Source organism: Apteryx mantelli, chromosome 1 (assembly GCF_036417845.1).
Source record: "Apteryx mantelli isolate bAptMan1 chromosome 1, bAptMan1.hap1, whole genome shotgun sequence".
NCBI classification, from domain to species: Eukaryota; Metazoa; Chordata; class Aves; order Apterygiformes; family Apterygidae; genus Apteryx; species Apteryx mantelli.
In genome coordinates this window covers 189,892,516-189,919,321 of record NC_089978.1, presented here as the reverse complement: position 1 = coordinate 189,919,321, position 26,806 = coordinate 189,892,516, and the positions used below count along the sequence as shown (strand labels likewise).

Sequence of the window (26,806 nt, the reverse complement as noted above, 5' to 3'; positions counted from 1 at the left end):
AACTCCCTGGGAGGCTCATTAGGCACCATTAAACACCATATTTTAAACAAATGCCTGGAAATATGAAGAAGTTGGAGGGCTTCAGTATCCTAGCATTGTTGCTGCAAAATGTGTCCTAAAAGGAATCTGAATTATTGGTATATATTGAGACAGAGGTCATAGCCAGCATCAGTGAGTGTTGGCAGAAAGAGACCAAAAGATTTGTGTTTCTGGCATAGCCAGGTACCCATGAGGGCTTTTAAGATTAAGTAGGAATTGACCAATTTGTAACTGCTCGGTTGGACTTGCAGTCAAAGTCACTGAAAGACAGCCAAAGGTACTCAGGGACAAACCCAACCCATATCTGGCTATAGGTGGCCGTTGTGCTGCTGGAATTACATCATGTGATGTGTGAGTGTGCATCACGCTGTTTGGTATTGATGGGGGGAAAGAACTAAAATGGCCCCCAGTAAATCTGTGCTAAATGTGGCTCTGAAATTTGCTGCACAGTGTGAATCTTTCCCTGTAAGAAGAGAAGATGATACCGGTGCTAGTTAGGAGTAAATAAGTTAATGAACTTGTACATTTTAAACACATTTATTCAGGAGAGAGAAACTTCATATGCTTAGTTTGGAACATTGGCAATAAAACAGAAATTAAGGGAACAAAGTCAGTTAAATGGTAAATGTCATAAAAACAAAGAATGTTGTAAAGACAAAGCTGGACAAAAGAAAATATCACTAATGTTTGGTCCTGCCTATTCAGGCTGAGGAGATTCCCTTTCAATAAGAGGGCCAGGTGAAAGTAAAATGTTAAAAGCAGGCACAAGTAGGTAGTGAGATTTAGTCAACAAGTTCTTATCCAAGGGCAGAAACTTTCATAACATCTATGCACTGAGGTAGCTTTTGAGCAAAGGGAAAATAGGAAGTGATTGGTTTCTGCTTTGAGACCTGATATCTCAGGGGAATTACAGCTGTTAAAATCTTGTAAATCTAAGATAGAAAAAGATTCCTGTTTGTAGATGAATGCTTCCTACAAATAGCAAAAGTAGCCATCATTGAGATGGTGTAGCAATGGGTCAGATGACTGTTGCTGTTGGATATATGAGGAGGAGTAGGCTGAAGTTTGCTCTTGTAACTGAGGAATTTTTTGGAGGAAGGCTGGCTGTTAATTCATTACAGTTCTTCATGTACATGAAGAAGACTGGCACAATTGTCTAAAAGTCTTTCCAACTGTGATTGTTCTCTTTGTTAGGCAAAGGCACAAATGGATCGCTTCAGTACAATGACATAGCTTGCAAGATGTTGGGAAACCACATCAGTGGTCCACCATGCCAGAATTAGCATTTTCAGAGTGAGAATGGCAGTATGACACCCATTATGTCAGCCTGTCTGTGTCTGACAACTCCGATTTAATAGATAAAAATGCTAGCACTGACAGTTTGTGGTAGTATCTGTCTGAGAACCTGGGAGAAGTTGCTAAGGGGTGAGTTGAGCCTACATGAAGTTACAGGGTACTCCTGATGCTTCAGTTAAGGTGTTAGAAACCATTGAGCGTCTCTTGCTCAAGAAGCTAGTATATGTCACAAAACCAACTGCGCACCTGCTGTTTCAATTTCTCCTGTGTTTAGGGAAACAGGACTTCTGGAAATCAGGAGGTTCATGTGCAAGATGCTTGACTCCATCATCAATAGCTCCTCCTAACCAGAGCAACCCATAGTGCTCTGAGTGCTGGTTAACGCCTCAGGTCAAGAATGAATAGTATTAAGTCCATGTTCTACTTCACAGTCCCAAGGGACAGATTTTCAGTCAATAAGGAAATAAATGTGTGCATGTGTATGCGCATTGAATGCAAGTGCTAATTTATGGTTATGCACAGCCGTTCATTTAAATGTGTTGATAAGTATTTGCACTCATAAATCTGTTAACTGTAGATGTGGATTAGTCCTTTAAGTATACCACTGGCCTGATCCAAACCCACTGAAATTAATAAGGCTTCCTATTGACCTGAGCATTTCTGGATTAGATGCTGTTGATTGTTTTCTCAAATGACTAAAAATATGGCTTGAAGAGAGAAAAGCTGGAAAACTTGGGGAATTGGCCATAAATAAGGTTTTGCGTAGACCTCTTCTCACTGAACCCGTGAAACTCCACTGGGGGAGAATTTCACCTTGTTGTCACCCTTTTCTTACCATATCTGAATATTGCAGCAAATGCTCTAGTTAGCAGGGAGGCATTGGTCTGGGATTCTGGTAACACTCATTCCATCATGATGAAGGAAGGTTGGTGCGTCAGCCTCAAATTTGAATTTCCTATTTCTGTGTCATAACAGTTTTGAAGTTAATCAGTTTTATTGGTATTTTTTCCTCTTCAGAACCAAAAAAGGAGTAATTTTATTCACATTAGCAACTGAAGTGAAGCTGCTGATCTGAATAAAGTTGCTTGAATGCGTAAGTGCTTGTGGACTGAGGCGCTCACGCAAGTTTAGATAGGCCCTGCTAAAGTGTGGATTCCAGTGACTTTCTGAAAGGCCCAGCACTGCCGTAACAGGCCAAGAGAGATCTGCCTGCCTTGCGAATTCATATTTAAGACCTTTTCAACATATGGATTATTTAACCGATAAACCATACAGATCTGTCTATCTTGTAAATACACATTTAGGGCCTTTTGAACACGAGGATTACTGGGCCGATAGTCTGTAACAGCTCCCTTCAGAGCTGTGATAGCCTCCAGACACCCCTTTGCAAGCATTACGGGCACTTGTGGCAATGCAATTGGAGTTGCCGCTACAATTGCTAACACCTGAATAAACAGTTTTTTATGAACCACTGCCAGTGGTTCTGATAACTGCAACCAGGCTCTTTTGTTTTGTTCCCTGACGAATGTTTCTGTACAAAGAAGCTAGCCCGTAAGATGGATATGTAACCAACAAAATGGAAAACATTTGAGATGAGAGTTTTCCGTAGATTCCCAACATGCAGCATGGAATTTCTAGTTACAGCTATTAAGTCGTGTTTTATATCTAGTAATATAAGGGGGGAAGAGAGAGAGGGAGAGAAAGAAACCTATTTTGGCAGAGATCACATAAGCCAAGTTCCAGGCATATTCAGATAAAATGACAGTGATGTGAATGAACAGAGCCACAGTAATACCTTTGTGACTTACTATCGGATTGTGCTTTTTTCTTCTGTATTTCCTACTGGGATTGGATTCTTTCTTCCTGAACCTCTTATGACTTGGGATGAATCAAAAAAAGAGCCTTTAGCAAATAAAAGGCAGATTTCAAATTCAGCAACCACCAGATATAATTTAAAAGAAAACGCTTCAAGAAATGTGATGTTATACAGGCAGAATCCTAATAGAGACATAGGTGTTGCAGCCTTGAGGAGCCAAAGTCGTGAGCAAGGTTGTATCTTTCCATTGTAATTAGACCTGATTGGTGTGGTAAGGAGAATGTGAAAGCACTTGCTGGTAAATGTGGTGTAGATTTTTAATGGAAAAGCAGATACTGCTCACCATGTGCCTTATCTTATGCAGCTGCCAGTGTGATGGAGAAGGGAGGTATTGATCTGACAGACCAGTCAGAGAGGGCTTAGAGAACCTGGCTTTACTATCCTACATTTATTTTCTGCCCAGCAGTTCATAATTGCCTGGAAATTAGTGCTGAATAGTGGAAACCCCACAGTATACATTCATTTTACTGAGATGGTTATTCAGATATTTCATGGTAATTCTTAATATTAGGTAATGCCAGCTGTTAAGAATCATAGTGACATAAGTGAACAGGTATGTGTGTGTCTCTGTGGTCTTGGTTGCTTAGGCGAGTCTTTCTGGTTGTTGTTTTTTGCCATTCCTACCAGTTGTGTCATACAAATGTAGAGAAAAAGATGAACTGTATTTTAAAGATACTTATTGAAAAGCTTTTGAGGCAGTCTTTTTGACTAGTAAATAGATTATTAGAGTTGTTTTAGTTGGACCTGTGAAAATGCTACACCATTCAGGACTTTTAAAAACATGCTTCAAGTTTTTCCTTTTAATTCAAAAGGAGTCCTGATCTGCTAATAACTAGCCTGTGATCCATCTGACAGTTAATAAGGACTATAAAAACAGAAAGAGGATAGTTAAAAATGGAGAAGTGTCAAAGGCATAGTTTTTCATGTAATTCTTTGAATAACACTGTGTAATAATTAAAATAAGACTCTTCTAGCATGCATTTGGCCCACTACAGTAGAACACAGTGTATTTCACTGGTATTTTTTATCTAAACCCCCCTGGGGGTTGAAGTCACTATAATTTACACAAAGACAATAATAAATATGTAATTTCTGCCTAACTGTTTGCCTAACTGGGTGTAATGTTGCAAATGAGCAAAATAGTGGTAACAAAAGAGCAATCCTTTTATTTTATCACCTGTCTTTTAAGAATCGCAAAGTCACTTTTCAAGTACAAGTTAACTAAACTTCCCTCCACTCCACTGAGGTACTTCAGTAGTACTACATCCTGAATTGTTACAGTAATATTATTCATAAGCAGGTGGACTAAGGACAGTCATACTGAGTGACTTGCCAAGTCAGTCAGTGACAAAACTGGTAGTAAAACCCAGGAGTCTTTACTTGTAATGCTCCTTTTTTTCTTAGCCATTGAATCATCCTTCTTCCTTGATAGTCATTGGATCATTTGGATGGAAGAAGTTGTCAGGTTAGTTTCTGCCATACTTGTTTGTTAATTTTGAATGTATTAGTACATCTCATCACAAAATTGTGCTTTCAATGCAGATGAAGTTGCTGTCATCTGCCCTCCCATAGGTAATGAATATCCCAATTTACTGACTTGAATTGTGCCCCCAACTGCAGAGCATCATGCAAGAGCAGGGTGAAAAAGACACAAAACTCACATGGGCAAATTTATCAAAGTTATTACCATTTATTGTGTTTTAAACCAGGAGGAAAATATATCAAGTCAGTGATATTCATTTTGTTTCATGATTTCATAAAACAAACACAAGGTTACTTCTCACTTCACCTGAAAGCTAATAAAAATTCTTTTGTGTTGTCAGAGCTTATGTTTTCCCAAGAAAATGAAGAAAAGTGAGTTTAGTTCAGCAGCACTTTATTGTTGGGCAACATTACAACATATGGTGTGTGTTTTTCACTCAGCAAAGTAAGAGCAAGGTGCTTGCAATATTTTCATATTTATGGTAATCTGTGGATTATAAATCTTCTGTTTTGGAGAAGTGTTTTGTTTAGACAGTTTTTATACCATATACCACACTTCCATATATGCTTTACAGTGAAACTATTCTAAAAATGTTTCTAAGGCTTTTATTAATGCTATTTTTCATATGCTTGCTGCTTGAAAGTTCATGTAATATGTCTTAGAGTCATAGAACATACAGATGTATGCTATACAGATGTAAGATGGGAGAAAATAGTTACTTTCACTTATTCTTTTAGAAATAACCTAAGTCATGTAAAACAACTTATTATAATGTCAGTGTTTTAAAGCTTAGTATATTGGGGACTTCAAGAGTGGAAGAGGCAAGGACCAAGTCCCCCTAGCAAGATGGGAACCTTTTACAAGAAAATGGACTTTAAACAGGGTTTCAGTATTATGCATGCGGGGCCTTCAGAGGAGAAATCAAAAAAGCAGGGGAGGTCTTTTTTCTGGAAATTTGCTTTTTTATTTAATGAGGCAGCTCTTCAAAGAGAATGTTATAGTCGTTCCTGGAGGGCATGGTTTGGTGAGCAGGAGTACAGGTGAAACTGTATTGTGCATCAGAAAAGCAGATGATCAGTTTGCTTTGTATTTCATCTCATGATTTCATCCCTCTATGCTAGTATGTGTTTGGGGGTGGGGGACAGTTCCGTGTGTGACAGAAGTTTCAACAGCTGAAACTCAGCATGGATATGGTGCCCATAGACCTCACTTTGGTGCCAGGGAGATAAAAATGTGCTTTAAAAATCAGTGCCGATCGCTTCATGTGCTTGATTTTATAGGCACATGTATGTGATTACAATTTGCGTATTTTAGCTATTCATATTTTAATATGTATATATCTCAGAGTAAACAAGAACATGGATGAGGTAGAATTTTAGCTTAGTGCTTTCTAAGATTTTCTGATCTTATAAGTTCAGTTTTAAATTTATCCTTTTCATTGTATTTGCATTTGCTGTGTCAGAAAGGCATAAACTGAAGTACAGGAAAGTATATTTCTCACAGCTGTCTAAAACTGAAAAATTATGTTTTCAACTTGATCTTAATTAATATTCCAAAATAGCCTTTGCACAGTTGTAGATCAAGGCTGCCCAAATGTGTGGAGTTGTAACTGGTTAGGGGTTTGAATCTACAGCTACATGTTCTGCTGTCCAGATAAATGTTTGCTGGAGCAGATGTTGGCACATCTGTTATGCCTCCCCATTTCGATTGGCTGTCTGGGTGTTTAGAAAGTGCTGATGAGGCATATAAATCTTCTGACACGTTGAAGGCCCGGAGCAGGCAGGTAATAGTGATAATGATGTTTACAAAGGAAAGTGCTGGGCAGTAACATTTTGAAATACAACAAAAATAAAGTATGACTTTACCTGCTGTAAGTGAAACTGATCATAAAAAGTGAAAGCTAATTATGCCAAGTTGGTTCTTAGTTGATTTGACCTGGAGCTGTGGCAACCACATAAACCTCTGGACTTTGTGGATCTAAAGTTCATCAACTAGGAAAAGGCACCTGCTGCAGTTTAGCAGGAGCTCTGAGCTATAAAGGGGCTCTTTAATAAACATAGGAGACTTGGGAATCAGGTTTAGAAACAGCTGCTGCATATGTGTTTCTTGGAAGGGGATGAGCTATCCGTCCAGGGCTTGAAGTTTTTGATCTTATCATAATCCTTATTTTCAACAGGTTTTTCTCTACCCCTTGAAGCTTATCGAATTCAAATGCTTTTACACCATTACAGTCAGGAAAATTCAAAACACTGGGGTCTTCTCCTGAGAAGGTCCATACATGAATCAAAGGGGCCATTCATGGAAGGAGGGGGATATATCTGCCAATCTGAAGTGCAGAGGCTGTGTTCCAAGTGCAAAGAGCTTTTGCAGGCCTTGTATCTCTTCCAGACTTTAATCTCCAATGCACTGAATGGCAAACAGAAATGAAAAAGAAGTCGGTGCAAAGATTTCAGCATTGATGTCATGTGTTGTCCCATTCCTTTCTGGAGACATCACCACTAAATTTTTCAAGTTGCTCTTAAATATCACCGTTTAAGCCAAGTCCAGAAATTGCAGAGAGAGCCTATCCTGGAGGGGACAAAGAAGTGGCTATTGATTATATAGCTGATGTGTAGCCAAGAGGCCATAGAATTATGGAGTACTTTCATGAGAAGGTACCTGTGGAGGCCACCTAGTCCAAACCCCTCGCTCAGGGCTGTCCATTTGAGATTTGAATATCTCTAAAAGTGAAGACTCCACAACCTCTCTGGGCAACACCTTCCAGTGTTTTGCCTACCCTCATGGTAAAAAGCATTTACCTTATATCTGATCAGAATATCCTGAGTTGCAGCTTGCATACATTGTCCTTGTGGCTGTTGCTGTGCAAAAGAGTCTGGCTCTGTCTTCTCTGGATTCTACCACTAGACAGTTGAAGGCAACAATGAGATCTTCTTCTTAAGAAGCCCCTGCTCTTCTAAAGGCTAAACAAACTCAGTTCTCACAGCCTATCCTCACAGGATGTGTTCTCCAGCCCCCAAATTAGTTCATAGACTTCTAGCCAGATGTGGAGGGCTGTATTCCTGTCTGGCAACCAAAAGAAGTTCTGTTGTAACATTTTATGTCAAACTATTTTCATTAGGAGACAGAGTGGGGACCAAATTCTAGGAAGACCCCAAATGAAAAATTTTGGCTGGCAAAATTTGAATTTGTTTTTTTTCCAGCTTACATGATTCAGACTAGTGATTCCTTAGCTGCATCTCTTATTTTCAATGTTGAAAGCCAAAGAATTTCAATATGGAGGGCAGGATAGGAGCTTTAATGAAAAATCAGAAGTTTCTTCTGCAAATACATGTAGTAATAAATCTGTTTCTTTTATTTTTGTCAAAATTGTTTGAAAGCCCATTTGAAAATCAACTCTGCCCAGAAACAGAGGACTGCTTTGGGATACAGAGGCAGTGAGCCAGTATGACAAAATTTGGTATATTCACATACACTCCACAGTGAAATAGTTACTATTCCAGTCTGCTTATCTCAGTTTACCATGAGACACAGTTTCCATCTCATCTTGTACTACTCTCATCCATCTTGTTCAAGGAGAAGAAAGTGAAAATGTAGAATTAAGATTAGTGAAAAGGAAACCTGTAGCTGCATATCTTCAGCTTGTTAATTATACTTTAAACTCTTCTCATATCCTTTTAACTTCACATATCCATTGACTGAAAGTGAGGACAAAAGCTGACTGCTGAGAAATGCTGTATATAAGCAGTTTATCATGAATCTACATATCCATTGACTGAAAGTGAGGACAAAAGCTAACTGCTGAGAGATGTTGTATGTAAGCAGTTTATCATGAATCTCTCTGTTCAGAAATCAGGAAGGCATGATCTTCTCAAGTGCAGAACATACCAAAAAGGGGTGTTGGTACTCAAGCAGGTGAAAATATATATACATAACAGATAAAAGATATATACATAATAAAATATTTCTAAAAAGTTGGCATTGGTACTTTACCATGGGAAAAGAACAGAAACAAAGAGAATGAATGGGGAGGCAGAAGAGTTAGGGAGAGAAGTAAGACCATGGAATAATGGAATGAGAATAGGTAGAGGCAACATTTTAGGGAAGAGGTTAAAATAAGCTGTCTTGGTGATGGGAAGGCTTGTTTGAAATAATAAATATGCTGAGGACATTCTACTTTCCAGTAGATGTGATCATCCCAATAACAGGAGCATTTTTTTTATTTTTATTAGTGAGTTTAGGGTACCTCATGTTGAATGCTTCCCATAAGAGTGGATTTTTGGATTTTTCCTTTTGACAAGGATTGGAAAATTTCATATCATTCATGTTAGCTGAAGGGGTAAACTCAAGTTTGAGTGGATGTTTGTGACTTGCTAGAGGATATACTGACAGCTGTTGAGCCTTTTCAGCCAGGGAGTCTGTAATCTGTAAAGAATTTTTTTTTTCTCTTTGACTTTCTTATGACAGACACTCCCTGTAAAGTCCTCCATGTGTCTTTAAGCTCAAGGCTTAAAATATACTTTAAAAGCCAGTTAGAAAGGCCACACCAAGCCTGCGAGGCCCACAAAATTAAAAGTTGTGTTTCTCTCTTCCTTATATGCTTAGACCCTTTCTCCCACTGCAACGCTAAGTTTGTGCATAGTGCAGTGATCAAAGGTTTCTCAAAAGCAGCTCTCACGTTTGTACTGCAGCTCTGTAGTTCAATGAGCCCAGCCCATTCCCCCCATCTGCTCAGCGACTGTTATCCGCCCCAGTCCCTCAGCCGTCGGGCATCTCAGCTGATGCTTAGGTGGGTTCCTCCTCCTGCTTGTGGACATCAGACTACTACGGATCATCAGACATCAGGCTGTGCTGAATCTGCGCTGGCAGATCTGCCGTTCCTTAAGTTACTCCACTGCTTGATTTTCCTACATTAGAATAGAGTATGCACCAAAGATTAACCCTCCAGAGCTGCAGGGAGAGCATGAAGTCCCATATCCATTGACGCTTATTTATTATCAAATGGTTCATCAGCTACAGGGCCAAATTCTGCTCCCAAAATTGCAAGATGATGTTTTATTAACAGGTATCTGGATGCCAGCATACTAGTTCTGTTTCTCCTGCTATTATGTTTTGGGTGTTTTTTTTTAAAACACTGATGTCATTTTCTTCAGTATCCTGCTGTCCCAGAGCATTCTTTATCTGAACACAAAGCAGCATGTGGCTCTAAAAGTAGCTATAGAGCAGGCATCAGCAGGAAAGTGGTTTTATTTTTAAGTATTTCTCATTCTATTGTATTTGCTTTTGGATGATGCATTTGAGAAATACTTGCTGATATTTTTCCTTTCTGCTTTGATGTAAACAAGTCTTGCACCAGAGATTCTCAAATCTAAACCAGACTTTAAAAAATGAGGATTAAATGAGACTTTATCCTATAAGGTAGAGCCCCCACCCCTTGGACAGAGCTTTGTTTTTCCCCACCATGTGGAATGGAGATAACCCTGTTTCTTTGTGGTAAGCTACCAACCAAATCCATTCTGGCAAATCTGACACCCAATGTGATTTGTCCTTTTCGATGCTGTTTATGAGGAGTCAGGACAGTCTTCTGTCAAAATTGATAAGTGAGAAGACAGTGGGGAATGCAATTTTATTTGTAACAGCACAGCTGCCAGCAGTTCCAGCTTGTTTACATCTAGGCTAGCTCTGTCTTGCTCCATAGCTTTTCTATTTCCATCCAAATAGCCTCCAAGTACACTGTGGATGTGCCTGTCTATGTAAAATCTGCCTAACAGAGCATGCTGGGAGTCTTAGAGAGGAAAAAGAATACTTATTTCATTATGTTATTTTCACAACTGAGGAATGAATGCTTTAAAAGAGAGATCTTGAACTTGACCAATTCTCTATAGGAATTTAACAGAATGGGTTCTAAAACTGAAATACAAACTGCTAAAATCCTGTGATGCTCATTACTTTCCATGTGAAGGTACATGATGAGTTCAGAGCTCTGTTTTTCGGATTGAAGCTTTCTTTTTTTTTCCCCAGTGGAAAGGACCAGTGTTTGTAAATTAAATTCACCAAAAACTTTTAAATATAAGTTTATTCTTTGGGGAAAGAATACAATAGAACGCTGCAGCGACCTGTGAAGTGGAGGGCAGTTTCATTACACAACACTTCACACTGAGTACTTTTGCTACGTATCCTACACAGACGTTAACATATCTTCTGCAAAATCCTTTTAGTAAGAGAACATAAGTCTTGATGGCATTATGATAGTTCTTAGATCTATGAGACCTTTGTTTTTCTGCTGCATAACTTGCCTTCACTCTGGAATCCCAGAGTGGAATCTTTTTTTATTGGACTAATTTTTTTATTGCACTAAGAAAGCTGCAGTCATAGGCATTTCCTCTATATAATCTGTCCTCTGAGCTCTTTCTTTACAGTAGCCCACCCTAAACACACAGTTATCATGGAGGTGACGTTAGGGAAGGGTTTTTTGTTTGACTGATCTAGCTGATAACAGATGAGCTTTTCCAGCAAAATGAAAATTCCTCTTTCCTTTTGCCACTTCTGTTATTGCAGTTATGAATAAATAATTAGTCTTCTTTGTGGTTTGTCATTAAAAAGTAGAACTCAGAGATGGCTGTATATGTCACCTGCTCTGGTCCTGTAAACTGTAGGGTCATCTAACACTTTTTCTTTCTCACTATAGGTATATTCCCTATCTCTCCATATTTTTAAGAGTTTGTGCAATCATGCTCTTAAGTGGATTGTTTAATGATTGCCTAGGGAGACTATTCTACAAGGTGCCTATCTGGCACCTACTTACATATGTGCATACACACACCTGGAAGATACATATATATAAACATACACACACTCCCTCCCCTCCACATATGCATACAAGTAACCAATTAAATAGCTAACATCCCCCAAACCTGAATAAAACATATGTACCTTAAAATGAAATGACTTTGTTAAATGTTCATTGAAGGCACCACAAACTTTCTTCATCTGCACAGGGATACATAGCCCATAAAAAGAGAAATGCATCACATTCAAAATGGACTGTTGAGATGATTTCTACTGATACTAAGACTCACACATCTCTGTTTTAAATTTCATCAAATTACTTCTGGCCATTGTTACAGACCTTGCTGATAAACAAAGGCTCTGTCTAGCCAAGAGAGTGGAAACATGGTTTGGAAAAGGTGAAATGTGATACTTGTTTGAAATGTCAAGCTTCTGTTTTAAATGTGTAGTCTTACCTTTTATCTGTGCCCTGATCATTTGTACGTGACAGTCACATCTCCTCCTGCATGAAGAAAATTCAGAAGTGAAATAAATGGGTTTGTAAAACGAAGTCTAAAGAACACCATTTACTCTACTGCTGATGCTTTTTGCTTTAAACCCAGGCTACTCTTTCCTCTGCTTTACACCCACACTCATTTGCAACATATGTTTTTGTGTAACATGTAATACCATTTTTATCACTTCTGACTTTGAGATAAATTCTTCCTTTCAGAAGCTACACCATTAGCTCTTCACCCTCCTAAAGACTTCATTAGATTGGACTGTCTGCCTGTAAGAAGAGTGAAGGGCTAGCTCTGGTTCCGTTTGTCTTATTTTGGTTTTATGAACAGAATTACTTGCTAATGGTGTGAGGGATTGTGAAGATGAAATATTACAGAAAGTAACAACCTAAATGACTGGTGATTTGGCAGTCTGGAACAGGTATATGCACCCAGTCATGTGGGGAAAGACAAGACGGATGAGAATGTGACTAGTGGGATGCTGCCAGGATGCTCTGCCGTTTGACGCTCTGCCCGACAAGGACCCGGGCGCTCATGGCATTCCCGATGACGAGGCAGGAACAGCAGAGACAGGGTTACTAAATGAAATTATGAGGCTGAGGGAGAGTTTTGCTTGATTCCCACGGTTTATTGAAACCACTAACAGGAAGCTGATAAAATTAAGCTGAGTTTGTTAGGACAACCTTGTTATGGTAACTCTGACTGAAAGTTTGAAGAGCAGCCAAAACTCAGCTACGCATATAAATTAGAAGTTGACCTCACCCATATAGATGCTGTTTCAGAAAGATACTAAAGGATGAACCTTAATTTTAAGATGGGTGTAGTCCATCTAGTCCCTCTACACTTTTATTTGATGCCTCAGAAGAGTGACACTAAGTCAGATGGGTGAAGGGTTGAGAGTTTTTTTAAGTACAAATAGTATATTAAAATAAGTGAGACCTTAATGCACTTTCTTAGTTAATTCTTCATTAAGCTGTTCTGTAAGCACTCTCTTCTTGGCCTTTTTCTGTTTCATCCATTCATTTAATCATTCTGTCAATTACGCCATTAGTGAGATGGATATTAAAACAGCTTCTCAGATATTACTGCAGGTAAAAAGGAAAATCAAAAATAAAAATAACTACTTTTTTATTTATTTTGCTTTATTATAATGTTTTTTTTCTTTTTGTTAAAATTTATTGCAACGATTACATTCCTTCACATTGAATCACCAGATATTGGGCCTATTCATTGCATTCAGTAAACCTCAATTTCTTCTGAAACTACAATTGACGTTACAACTCAAAACAATTAACCTATACGAAGATATCACTTTACAAGTACTTGTGAAAGAACTGAGGAAAACAAGGACATAATCATAAAATCTGTAAGCTAAACCCTGGTATTTTAGCATTTGCAAACTCCTAGGTCATCCCAGCTATGAGGTAAATTGTGTAAACCATTTGGAGCTCTGCCTCATAGTGATCTGTAAAGGAGTAGAAAATAAAGGTGTTTCACTCCACACCTGGAGTTGTTTCAGAATATGTGCACCTTGCTTACTGCAATTTAGTAATGGGCAGTAATTCGCTGATAACTGGATTGTTCTGGGTGGCTATGAAAATAACATTTTATTTTTTGTGTTTTCTGTATTTTTTCCTGATGTTGCAGTAGTAGCAACTGGTAACAGTTTATAATCTCATTTTGATCCAATAATCACTCCATGGTATAGAAAAATAGCTGAATGCAAAGAGACCTCCAAATACTGTCTCTCTCTGATTTCTTTTGCTTCAGAAATCTTTATATTTTTGCAGACTTTTTCATTGGAATTTGTCAGCCATCTTAGAGATTTGAGCCTACATGTACCCTTTTCATTTTTTTTTTTTGGTGAAAGTAAAGTATATCTGAATTGCATCATTTGTGTCACCACACAAGGGTTTCTTCAGACTGGCAGCTTTTTATCTTTCTTCCAGTGAAGTCGGAACCCTTCTCCCCTAGCCTTCAGTGACCTCTTTTTCTAAAAGGTCTAAAAGTACTGCTGAGTTAGCTCCTAATTTAAAATCTGGAGATTGCATACTTGTAAATACCAAAAGTTGCCCTTTTCTTTCATTTTTCGCATTCAGAAGAATTGTTCAAAGGAGAGAGGGGAGAGAGTACAGCATTTTGGTTTTACAGGCCAGGCTATACTGATGTATAATTTACATGAAGAGTTGACATTCTTTTCCTCCAAAGGTGATGGACTTAAATGGGTTAAGGTGGATGCTGATCAATGCTAAGAGATGAACTAGTTGTGTGTGCTATAAACAGAATGTGTTTGGGATCCTCCATGTTACCATGTTGCAAAAATACAAACCCTGAAATAAATCATAGATTTTAAAATAGCACATTTGTGTGGAAGAGTAGCACTGAACAAAATTAACCTGGTATTTTAATCTTACTATATCTAGTCAGTGAGATTATTTTCTCTTTGTAATGAGGACTTAAATGTTAGCTGAAATGATTGCATGCCATCCATTTCAGAGCAAATATTATGTTGTATTTTGATTCTATACTGCCTCCTCTAATGGTGTTACCAGAGTTCATGGGACCCATTAGTCTGATATACTGTACAGGTGCAGAGAACACAATAGCTTTTACAATTTTGATAGTCTTTCTTGGTCCTTTTACTCGTGTGCAACAATTGCTATAAAAACAGCAAGGGAATACCATAAGGGCATAGAGTACTTATAATATTTCTACAGTGCCTTTCAAGCACTCTGTAATCATTTATTCCTTTGTCACGCCACTCTTGTGGTGTTTTCATTATTATCTGCTTTTTATAGATGAGCAAAATAAGTCACAAAATGTTATGTGATGTGACCACACAAAGCAGTTGCAGTTGAACAGGGAATAGATTCCAAATTTATGTTTTAAGACTTGTAATTAAATTGTGCAACTTTGTTAATATTTAATGCTATATTTAGCATTTTAGTTATTTTTGAACTTGCATCAGGAATTGCTAATGGTTGAAAAATTTCTGATTGGTCAAAGCTTTAATTTGACTTAGAGACAGAAAATATTTTCTGGAAACCTGTGAAAAAAGCTGTTTTTAAGGACAAGATTTTATTAAATGTTTTTCAAACATTTCATGAATTTGAGAAGGTGGGAAAAGTTCTCCTCCTCAGTATAGAGGATTGTCAGAGGAAGAATCTCAAACATATTCCCAGTCATCTGAAATGCACCCAGTGATTTATCAGAAAATTTCTCAATCTTGCAACCAGTTACTTCTATCAACAAGTTCTTCCTCTGTCATTTGATATGGTAACTTTTTCTTTTTAAGTTTCTTAACTAATACTTTCTGGAAACGTGTCTTTGTGCTTTCCTATACAAAGGAATTGTAAAGGAGATCTGCAAGTTTTCCTGTCAGCGTAGTCTCAGGAGACTTCCACTCCTAGGACATCATATGAGGTAGCCAAATGCAGAGTTTCCACTTGTCATACTGTAGAATAATGTCAGCTAATTGATTGAAATGCTTTCATTGTTTATACAGTAAATACATTTCACATCCAGTAAATAGAGAGTGGATAGAAATGAAAAAGAACATAAAACAAAACAGAAAACAATATTAGAGTGTCCAGCAGCTGGACACGAAAGCATTTAAAGTTGGGGCAGTGTTATTTTCCTTATACCTGCATTACACTAAAGCAGCCCAAGAGTTATAGTTCAGTAGAATTGCATCAGTGTCTTTGCTCTTACTGTGAACACAGGATGTCAAATTCAACAAAAATAACATTATCCCCCTTTTTCTGTTCCAGCTTCAGCTTCTGTAGATATCAGATAAACTAACTTTTCTCTCTCTAACGAAGTTGCCCCTATAGCTGTTACCATAAATACAGGTTAGGTTTACATGCTGGAATGTGCAAATCTCTGAGATTAAGGTAAACTGCCTAAACACGCAGAGAGAGCCAGGGTTTCCCCAAATCTGCTCTTCCCCAGCAGTTCTTGGGCAAGGCCCGCACTATGTCTCAAGTTTATCCGGAGCTTCAGAGCCAGCCAGCCATCTCTGAGCACCAGAAGCCCCTCTATGGACTACTGTCAGCTCCTGTCCTGTGAAGGGGAGTTGCAGCTGGGCCAGTGAGAATGATGTGAGCTTACTGTGTATTGCAACCAACTTGTACTGGGCTCTACATTTTTGTTTGCCTTATTTGCCAAGGGAAAATGGAGGAAAGTAAGCTTTCGTTCATGTGGTTATTCCAGCAAGGTGTCATCAGATGAATAACTTGTACCAACATCTTCTGGGTAAGGCGAGACCCTTCTTTACCAACTTCCTTCTTAGGTGGTGTTTTCCAGTTTATGGAGGCACAGTGTGTAGCGTTCAGAGTTTTTTCTGCCCCCAAAAGACTGTTCGAGGACAGTTACTGAAGGGTTTGTGGTCTGTTTTCTAGCCAACTAAGAGCTTTACCCTTTGTAATCTAGCTTTTAGTAGAAAGATCCCCTAAAACCACCAAGTGGTGCAAACTTTTACAGGGTCCCCTTTAATAGCCCTTAACTTCTTTTTATCAATTCTAGAAAGCCAATAGCCCAGTTGGTGACATTTATAATCTACTTCTCTACCACTTGAAAGAAATGACAGTATTAACCTAGCTTTCCCTCCTCAAAGAGGTAACAGTTCCTTGTTTTGTCATCTTGTCTCCTGAGGCTGACAGCCTGTAAACTGGTTTTCCATCATTGAAGCGAATGATGGCCTTTAACCAGGAGCCAGAGGCTACAACCACTGCTCCATCACTTCAGAGGATAACCAGTTTAACTAGTTTTCAGCCCTTCATGAGCATGACCTCCACCTCTTTGCCATCTTTTCCATGTCTGAAGAAGCGGGCTACCTTGGAAATCTGCGTCCTCATCTTTCGAGACAGGCTAGTCCTTATGCTGATTTCCCTATGTGTTTTTAAAAAAAATCATGTATGGCAAAACACTTTGAAGGTTTGTCTTCAGTATAGCAATGCACTGAATTATTGTTCTGTGCACACACAGAAAAGAAGAAGCAAGTCAAAGATTTAACAATTTGGCATTGATTTCTGTCACTTGGCAACAGAATACTGTTCATGTTGAGAGACGGCTGCCCCCAGAGTGCCCAAAAGAGGGGGAGGCTGTCATCTCCTGAGCTCTCTCCTCAGTCCCTCTCCTTTCACCATCTGTCTGTCAGCACACTTCATGAATCCCCAAATATTGTTTCTCACAAATTCTTAAAATGCTGAATTTTGAAGACAGGAAGTTCAGTCCCCACATGCACATGCAGAAAACCCAAAATTTGAAATAAGAGAAAGCAACTATAGATGTGTGTGTGTGTGTGTGTGTGTGTGCATAAGTGTATGTATCAAAGGGGATTTCAAAGAAGGAAATCACATCCTTACAAATTCATTACTGCTGCCAAACTTACTATTTCTTCTGTTAAAGACCAGTAGGGAAGAAAACACCAAAAAGCATCTGTTACTGAATGCAATGTCAAATACTTCTTATCATGATGGACCAGGTTCTCTGGTGTCTCAGATCACTGTTGCTTTGTTGAAGTTGTTTAAGATATGCTTATCAACCATCAACTAAAGATAGAGCTTGTGGACTTTTGATCTGAGATATGATTTAAAATTTCATGCAAAATGTTTTTCAGTTTTCAAGAGACATTATGATAGCCATGATTTTTTTAATACTACCTGAACATATCATGTTTGTTGTAAAAGAAGAAGATGCCATGAGGTTAGTAGTGCAGACAGGTGGTAGGTAAAAAAGCCAATAATCTCAAATGACTTCCATACAAACCAAGAGACATCATTCATCTTCTCCCCAAAACTGAGAGAGATATTAGTTGAGTCTAGGCTGAAAAACATGAAATGTTTATTGGGCAAGTCTCTTTTAACATTATCTCAGTTGTAGGTATCTCCAGCTTATAAATGGCCACAGCCACACACACAGTGTCATCAGCCTACTCCCCAGTCATTTAGGAAATGAGTAGTAGTCCCAAGACTCCTGAGTACAGACTTCAGTTCTGTTACTGCGCGAAAGGAAAGCCACACAACTCCAGTGGTGTGCACAGGCCGCCCTGGTGCATTGCAGTCAATGGATATTTGTCTCTGAATATACACCAGGCACTTCCCTGCAAGGTTTTAGCAAACCTTTTGGACTCCCAGGATGGAACCTCTAGCATCTTTATGATTTTCCTTCACTCTTTCATGCCCTAAACAGTTAAATTATTCTGCTCATTGAAACGGTGCACTCCAAGAGCATTCAGTTCATTCGCAGCCTGAAACATTCGTACAGCTTTACAGTAACAAACATTTTGAGACAAATCATCCGCGAGAACTTCAAGGTCATTCCCGACCGAAGAAATTATGTTCAGAGCAGTCCTTGGGGTCCATGTCCAGCCTCAGCGCAGGGAGATCCGAGGCTTTGCCGGCAGGACAATGAAAGTCAATGGATTTCAGCCTGTGCATAGCTCCTCATTTGCCTTGATTTAAAGGTCCTAGTCTCAGTCCTTTATGGTGTATTTAGGCTTCCTTATAGGCCTCCAAGGGACCACAAGCTTCTTTATTCCTTAAAAGTATACCTTGCTGCTGTAATTGAAGCCGTTTTGTTACTGTAATTCCTTCCTAATATTACAGTTCTAGTCAAGTGTTCTTTCCCTCTGGAGGCATCAATTATTGTGGGTTTTGAATAGGCCTCCCTCCAGTGTACATACTTTCACTCCCAGTGCCAAAATCAGGTCACTGTAATTCTCTTTCTTAATCAAATATGGTTCCGTGTTTCTTCTTTGAAACCTGATATATAACACATGTACTGGTAACTAATTCCACCCCTTACCACACAATTAGCTATTTAAAGTTCCTGTCATATTTAAGAAAAACTAAATAATATTACATGTTTGACAGTATTTTTTACACTTTCTTAGTGTTTTATTAAAACATGGAATGTCCTAAGTCCAGGGAGAAGTTTATACAGTTTACGCAGGTATTAAAGCCATGTAGATTTGTATGTTGGTGAGGGAGCAGGGAAACCAGCCATAGTAGTGCACTATATGAAATGCGTTGAACTGAAATGAAAATGGTACCGGGTTCATTGGTTAAACTGTGCATGTGAGACGCAGGTTTTCTCAGTAAGTTGTGGTGTTTTGACAACTGGTCCCCACAACTCCATCGGTGTCGGTAGTGAGTCCTCGCTGCTGCATGCCCTGTGGCCATTTGTGGATTTAATCTGTACGACCTCTCTGGGGGATAGGGAGGAACAAGCTCTGTATCACAGACTGGGAGCCGAAGCTCGGGTCCGCGTAAAGGGCTGGACCTGTGGCACACACAAGTCTTCTGTCACTATCCCACAAGTTCAGTTCCTGAGTTGCAGCCTGTAAAGTCAATTGTAAATGATTCTTGTGCCTCTTTTCTTCCTTTCTTGCATGCCCGTAAGTCGCAGAAGCAGTCAAGCTCCAAATGTCACTTGCAGACTCCTTTTAAACACATGCTGAAGTTTCACATTTGCAAACAAGCTCTGTTACTGGATTCATCAGAATTTATTACAATTATTGGTTTCACAGCGCTCAAACCAAGTGCAGCTTTGCATTTTTGTGAATGATTCCCTTGTGAAATCCTAAAGACACTTAACTCAGATGGGTGTATGTAGTAGTTATCACTGTGCCATCTGCCCTAAAACTTGCACTTTTCATGAGATGCCACTGCTGGGACATCTGGCACTAAAAATATGTTTTCTGCATCATCTCACAATTGAGGAGGATGCCACGGCTGTTCAACTCTGCAGGAGATTCCTTGAAGCATCCTTCTGTTACCTAACAACTTCTACACTGAAGCTATGGCCCCAAACTGGCTGGGGAATTAATTATGCTATTAATGGAAGGCTGTGTTTTTGCTTTATGGCTTAGATTGCTCTTAGAAGAGAGTGGCACTTGTGTGATGGATTGATTGATATGTAGCCAGTCTGTCCTCTATCCTATGAATCAATAGTTGGTGTGATGGGACTAAAATGACTATGTAATATACTGTAAGTCAGCTTCTATTATCCAAAGGCAAAAAAACCAGCAAAATCGATGCACATCCATATTTCTCAGAGTTAGGCAGGTCTTGCTGAACTGTTTCTATGTAGCTTGAACCTGCAATATATTCGTATTTCCTTCTTAATTCACAGTGTATTTTTTCCCCATGAAGATGCACACAAAATACTGTCTCTTGAGCATAGGCAGCAGCAACAAACTTTTACCATTTCCAAGATGCGTCTTGATGTACAGTAGTGAGATTTTACCATATTGAGGAAAGACTGTTACTTCTGAGTGGCTGGGCAAGAGAGTGTCACCAGCTTGGTGTTCCATGATGCTACATAATTTTTTCCACCTTGACAAAAGCCATCATGCGAGCCTGTGTGTTTTCTTGTAGGAGGTGGAGCTGTGCCGCATTAGCAGCCAAGAGAAGCTGGGGCTGACGGTCTGTTACAGAACAGATGATGAGGAAGACACAGGGATCTATGTCAGCGAGGTAAAGACGGGATGGTGGGGAGGGGTGCAGGGTGGAGGCGAGGAGCACAACAGGGAAAATAAGAACAAGTGCTCTGAGCCCAGGCTGCGGAAACATTGGCCATCAGCCAGCTTGTGTCACTTTCAATTCATTTAAATTATCAGTTTAAATTATGTTGCCCAAGTAGTATAATTATTACTAGTGTGCTTGTTTAATCTGAATGCTTTTAACTACAACATCATAGTTAGGGAAGTACAAAGGAGTCTGAGTGTGGTCTGAATTTTGAAAGAAATCTGCCCTTATGTGGGAAATCAGGCAAAATTTTTAAGGAGAAAACCTACTCCACACCCTGCTGCATTCTCCTGCTGCTGCAGCCTCATTAATCATAACAATGGCTAATCATTATATATTAGTTGTATTTTTTGTTACAGTTACGGTATGCACACAAAGAGTGGCAGGTGGAGAGAGTAGCTTGGAAGGAGAATATGTCAGAAAGACTGACCTATCCTAACACTCTTCATAGTTTTGTCAGCCAAAAAATAGAATACTGGGTCCTTAGATGGGATGAGCCCTCAGCTTCTCTTGGCTTCCTCAGGAAAACATAGCATCCAGCATATATCACAAGGTGTTTATACAGTTCCATGTTATCAGTGCAAAAGATTTTCAGGGACATTAATTGCATTTGAGTCTCCAACCATCTTAAAGAGGGTTGTTTTTCTGGAGAAGGCAGAACTCGTTAGTGTTCAAGCTTGCTGGTGATTGTCCTGGATGAATTGGATTCCCAATCTGTCACCTTCAGGTGACATGTTGTACCATATCCTAAGCTCGTGGACAGAGTGAATGGTAGAGAGAATCTTCCTGCATCTCAATAAAGCAGATTGCATAAAAACAGGAATGAAAAAAAGATTGTTCAATAACAGGCCAGCAGCAATGTCAAAGAATCTGAGAAACTCAGCTTTAGATCAAGAATAAAGAATTAATATAAACTACCCAAGAGTAACTCTTCCAACAGATGTGTAAGCACTGCTATTAAAGTCCATTTGACCTCGTGAGAAGAAAGGAAGTACTGGAATCTTTTAATACCTTCCAAAATTATATCCAAGATTTGCTGCTTTTCTTGCACAGTGAAAATCTCTCAAACCTTTTTAAGTGAACGTAATGTCTTTCATACTTGATTAAGCACTTCAGAATCATTTTTTTCTATGACAATGCCCAAGAAGAAAATAATATCTAGCAGCTGTAGAGGATGTAACCTGCAAACCGAATGCTAAACTCAAATGTTTGGTTTGAAAAAATAGCTTATGGCATGATGAGGCAAAATAAATGATTTAAGATAACCATCAAGTGAAAGGTGATAGATAGAATTGCCCTGTGAACAGTAGGTCATTTCTCAGGAATGAGCTATAGTGACTTTGATAAACTGTTAATGGAGCCCTAAACATCTATTTAGGTTAAGCTAACTTAAAATTAACTGACTCACAACAGAACCATTATGCAGAATCTGTGAGTGATCTATATAATGCAACTCCTTTGTTGTTTTTTCTATTTCCTTGAGAGCTACAGAATTCCAGAGGAAATAACAGATGGATAACTGAGACGATCATTTAGTAGTAAATGTTTTGATGAAAGAAAAATAAACCTGCTTCTTTCCCAAAGACAGACCCGTTTGTATAGAGATATCAGGTGCTCCAAAATCACTTCAGTCCATAGTGAATTTCCAGGGCAGAGGAATTCTGTCGTTAATTCTTAGTGCTCTGGCAGCTGAAGGTTAGTGCCTGATGGTGGCATAGAAAAATATTAATCTGAAAATCACATGCTTCCAACCCTCTCTGTCATTAGGTTTTTATCTAAAACAAGCTTCTGTGATTATTCAGAGAACTGCTAATTTCATATGACTGTGAAAAAAGCTATAAACTGTCTCTGTATAGAGCAAGGAATGGTACTGTTTCAAATTCTGCAGCTGTGGTCATTTCCAGAAAAGATCTTTCCATATTCAGTTCTTGAATATTGTCCTATGCAGGTTGATCCAAATAGCATTGCTGCCAGAGATGGCCGGATCCGGGAAGGAGACCGCATTTTGCAAGTATGTGACAAGAAACTTCCTTAAACTCTTTCTTCAGACAAACATGCAGTTCTGTTTTCTCTGTGGATTGTTAATGAGGGAAGATAGTTCTCTTTGTTACTGTGATCGATGAGAAAATCCATGTCTGTCTGTTTTTTAACACAATAGCTGGGAGCTAGAGCGCATGTACTGAAAAATGAGAATGACAAACTTGTTCTGGCTCATGCCCTTATATCCTGCGTCTTTCTTTGCCACATTTATTAGCAAATCTCATTTTTCCTGTGTTCTTCTCAGTGTCAAATGCTAAATAGGTACTCTGCAAACATAGCTGTGGGTGTCAGAAATTTGCTCGTGATTCACTGATTCTATAAATTTGGGTAAAACTCACTCATGCCATAGTTGGCAAGAGGCTTTTCATACAAAAGATGTGCTGTTAGTAAAGGACAATCCTGAGTGAACACAAGGAGGAGGTTCATCAGATTTGTGTTGATATTTTCTTTCCTATGCCACTAAAATCTCACTTTTCAGAGTTCTTTGCTAATCCACCATCTTGGCTTTTTTCTTCCCCTTTGGTTTCTATTGATCCAGTCAGGTAAAGAGCTGCCCCTGCAGCGCCCTGAGATAGGTTTGTGCAATAAAGCACAGTGCTGGTAAGTGAGGATGGCTAGCTGTTAGGTCTGGAGGAAGGAAGGAGGGCAGTTTAACTGTAAAGAGAGGAAAATTGCTAGAATGACAGTAGATTTCAGTTTTGACCTGGCAGTGAGTAGTACATTTTGCATCAGTGACAAAATCACAAAACTACTGCCAGAATCAGTAATTTGGAAACTTCTTGCTGTATTGTCGTATTTTAGTCCTGTTTTCCAGTCCATTTCCCTTGTATGTTGACTTTTTTCACTGAATCCCCAGAAATAGCTACTGGTAATGACAGGCTGCTTTTCAGTAAGCAACTCCGTAATTGCTCTTCGTTAATTTAGACACACAAACTTTCTGGATGTTGCAAGATCAGTCCATTCCTTCCCTCCAGTCTTTTCATTTCTGCAGGAAACGTCTTTGCTGGAAGGTGTAGCTGTATTTCTTACCTTGATACTAGCTTTGGGAATCTAGCTAATCTCCTGAGCACAGTAGGATCTACAAGCTGGCTTACCAAAGTGGCCCATATTTCAAGAAGGAAATAATAAGTTACATTTTAATGTCAGGGCTCGTTCAGGGGCTGCTGTTTTATTCTCTGTGTGGTCGAGAATGTGGAAAATGTTCACAGTATGGAGCGTGTTCCCACACAAAACACACACAGCTACTGCGAGAGGGCAGGGAGCCCCTCAGTGGGACGCAGGGTCCTGGGGTTATGCAGCCACATTATGGGATATGATTATAAATGGAAAAGTTGATTTACTGTCTTCTACATCTTTTTATAAAAATCCACTGAAGAAAGCAAACAAGATATAATGGTGATTTTAACTTTTAAACGGCAGAAAACAGATTTTTTTTTTTTTTACCAAGTAAAAAAAAACTTTCATTCCAACTTTTTATGCATTTTTAAAGTAAGGAAATATATGATAGATTCATTTTTGGCTACTTTCCTTTCTTTCTAAAATTTCTGGATGAAGTGGAGAGCCAAATAGAGTTCAGACAAATATTCTCAAGTTTCTAATGAAATTCATTTCACTTGCGAGTAAAGACTCCAAGGGGGAGAGAAAGCACAGGTAATTCTCTTGTGTTTTTTGTAGACTAGAGCATTACTTTAATGTCAGTACTGATAGATAGCTATGAGCTTGATCATTAAAGTTAACACCCAGAGAGTTATGTGGGGTTTACTTTCATATCTGAAAACATATTGACCCTCTATCTACTCTTATTGATGAGATAATTCAGAGAAATGGAAGGTGACACTGCCATTATGTTGGGATTACACGGAGGTTTGGAGAAAGCAGGATCCTTGAGTGCAGGGACATTTTCTCTGGGCAGCAGATGGCATTGGTTAAGGCTATGGGGGGGCTTTTGTGTCTTTCTCATGAAAGTGTAGCAGATTTCCTCAGGTTTTTGAGGCTGGAACTGTTCATTTCACTTTCTCACTAACCTCACACAACCTCTCCATCCCAGCGGATGTGAATCACCTGAGCAGTCACTCGGGCTGCGGGTGTTTTGCACGAGCTGAAGATCTGCCCCTGGGCCTCTGTGGCTTTGTCTCTGCATTTCAGTTTAGGGCAGCTGTGCCTAACCAGATGGTTGTCTGGTCTCCTACAGACCACAATTATCCCTTCATGTAATCTTTGAAGTGTCGCAAACATTTTGCTGATTGCCAGTTAGATGATCAGTTAGATGGTACACTGGGGTTTTCTTTAATCTAAATTAAAGCTGTGTTTTTGAGTCACGGTTTTCAGGCCACGCACACATGAAAAAATACAGCTTTCTCTGTACTTTTCAACCGAGAAGTTCCTGCTACTTTGAAATTGAACCCTTACAAAAGACTAAATATTGGGCGATATTTTATTTTCCCCCAAATAGTCAGATTCTTCTGTCTTCCAGTTTTGTCCTCATCCATTTTCAAATTGGCCATGTATTTTTTGCTGCTAAAGTGAGAATAACCCAGTTCTTGTGCTGCAAATTGGACAAAACTGAATACATATGGAGAACATCATTTGTGTTTGGAATTTGATTCCCTCAAGAAGGATTTTTTGACAATGCAAAATGTGTTTGTCACAATGTAGTCATGAACGTGATTGTTTTAATGTAGTGACAAAGCTGCAGAAAGATAGCAAGAGAAGCACGTTCTTATTGGTGAACTACTTTTATTTTGATTATCCCCTTGTAAGGGGGATACATATGTGTTCTGCGGTTCTGGATACTGAGCTGGACACACAAATATAAAATGATTAAATGGAACAGCAATAAGCAGTGGCCTGTAAGTATCGCCTGGTGAGAGATAATACCGTAGCTATCTAATTGGCTCTCTACAAGCATACAGTATGACTGATTTCAGCTGTAGTATTACCAGTCTTGCTTCCACCAGCACTATTATCTCAGAGTGACACTTCCATTACTCTGAACGGAGAAAGATGAACGTCACCTGTCAGGGGCTGGTTAATTGTGTTGCTAGATGTATGTTACCAGGGCACAGGTTGGACATTTATGAACATAACTGCTTCCTCTGATGTCCGCCATCCTTCAACAATCGATACAGCTCTTACAGTAAGCGCATAATTGAGTGAAGGCACTTACCACTGAGGGGCTGAAGATGAGCCCGTTGTGTGAGTTTCATTGTCCATACATTCACCACAAATGAGCTGATATTTGGCCTTTATTGTGTGTTGCTTTGTAGAAATAGAAACTAATGTGCCACTTTCATTTGTTTTCTAGATAAATGGCCAAGATGTCCAGAATCGGGAAGAGGCAGTGGCATTGCTCTCCAGCGATGAATGCAAAAAAATTGTGTTGCTGGTTGCAAGACCAGAGATGCAGGTTAGATTGAATAGAAGCACTGAACTAGGACCCACGTTATACTGTACATTCACTGTCACTTTAAGTAATGAACTGCTGAGAGATAGCAATGCTAAAGTTCCTGACAAAAGGAAGAAAAAGATAATTCCAGAGCTTTGCCACTTTCTAGCCAACAAAGAAAATAACATGATATTACTAGGGCTTGTTAGCCCAAAGCTAAGCAATTCCTTTTGCAGCCAAGAGAGTAAGCAGATATACAAACACAGCTGACAGCACTAACATGATATTAGCAAAGTATGGAGTAGAACTTGAAAAGTGCATGTTACTTGCCTGATGATTCTTATTCATTCTGGGGATAAATTTCCCATGCTTACCTCTGTCATTTATATTGGCTTACATCAAACTGTAGCTGGTTATTGGTGACAGCTCTTTTTATCTTATACACTTGTAAATGGACACATAAACTATTCATTTACACATTGATAATAGGAATTTCATTATGGTACCATTCAGCAAACCTGGATCTAATTGTTTTCAAATCACTGTGGTCACAAAAAACTGATTGTACATTACAAATCATATCTTGGGAGATGCATTTTTAAAAGCTTTTAAAAATATTTTTAAGGGATTAAAAATAAAATTATGTCATGCCAAGTATTTTTTATATCTTTGCAGAGGGAGCTGTTAGGCTGATCATCAAGCTAAAGGCGAGGTAGCAGTGAAAGAAGAGTACTGTTTGTACTTCCCTTTATATTCTGTTTATAACCCATTGCAAAGCAAAAGAGACATTATATTGTCACTGTTCTCTCCATCTGCCAGCAGTTCTAGCAAAGCTGGTTATGCTGCCATTTGTCTCTCACGCTACTGATC

At 39.0% G+C, this 26,806-nt stretch overlaps 1 protein-coding gene across 2 annotated transcripts in view; it reads left to right on the top strand.

Annotated features, from left to right (window-relative positions):
• PDZRN4 (PDZ domain containing ring finger 4) overlaps positions 1-26,806 on the top strand; it is a 258,102-nt gene that overhangs the window by 219,462 nt on the left and 11,834 nt on the right. For both annotated transcript variants that reach the window (XM_067289951.1, XM_067289952.1), the window contains exons 6-8: positions 20,362-20,460; positions 22,460-22,522; positions 25,856-25,957. In XM_067289951.1, the coding sequence (XP_067146052.1) occupies positions 20,362-20,460; positions 22,460-22,522; positions 25,856-25,957 (264 nt within the window). The remainder of the gene's footprint in view (positions 1-20,361; positions 20,461-22,459; positions 22,523-25,855; positions 25,958-26,806) is intronic.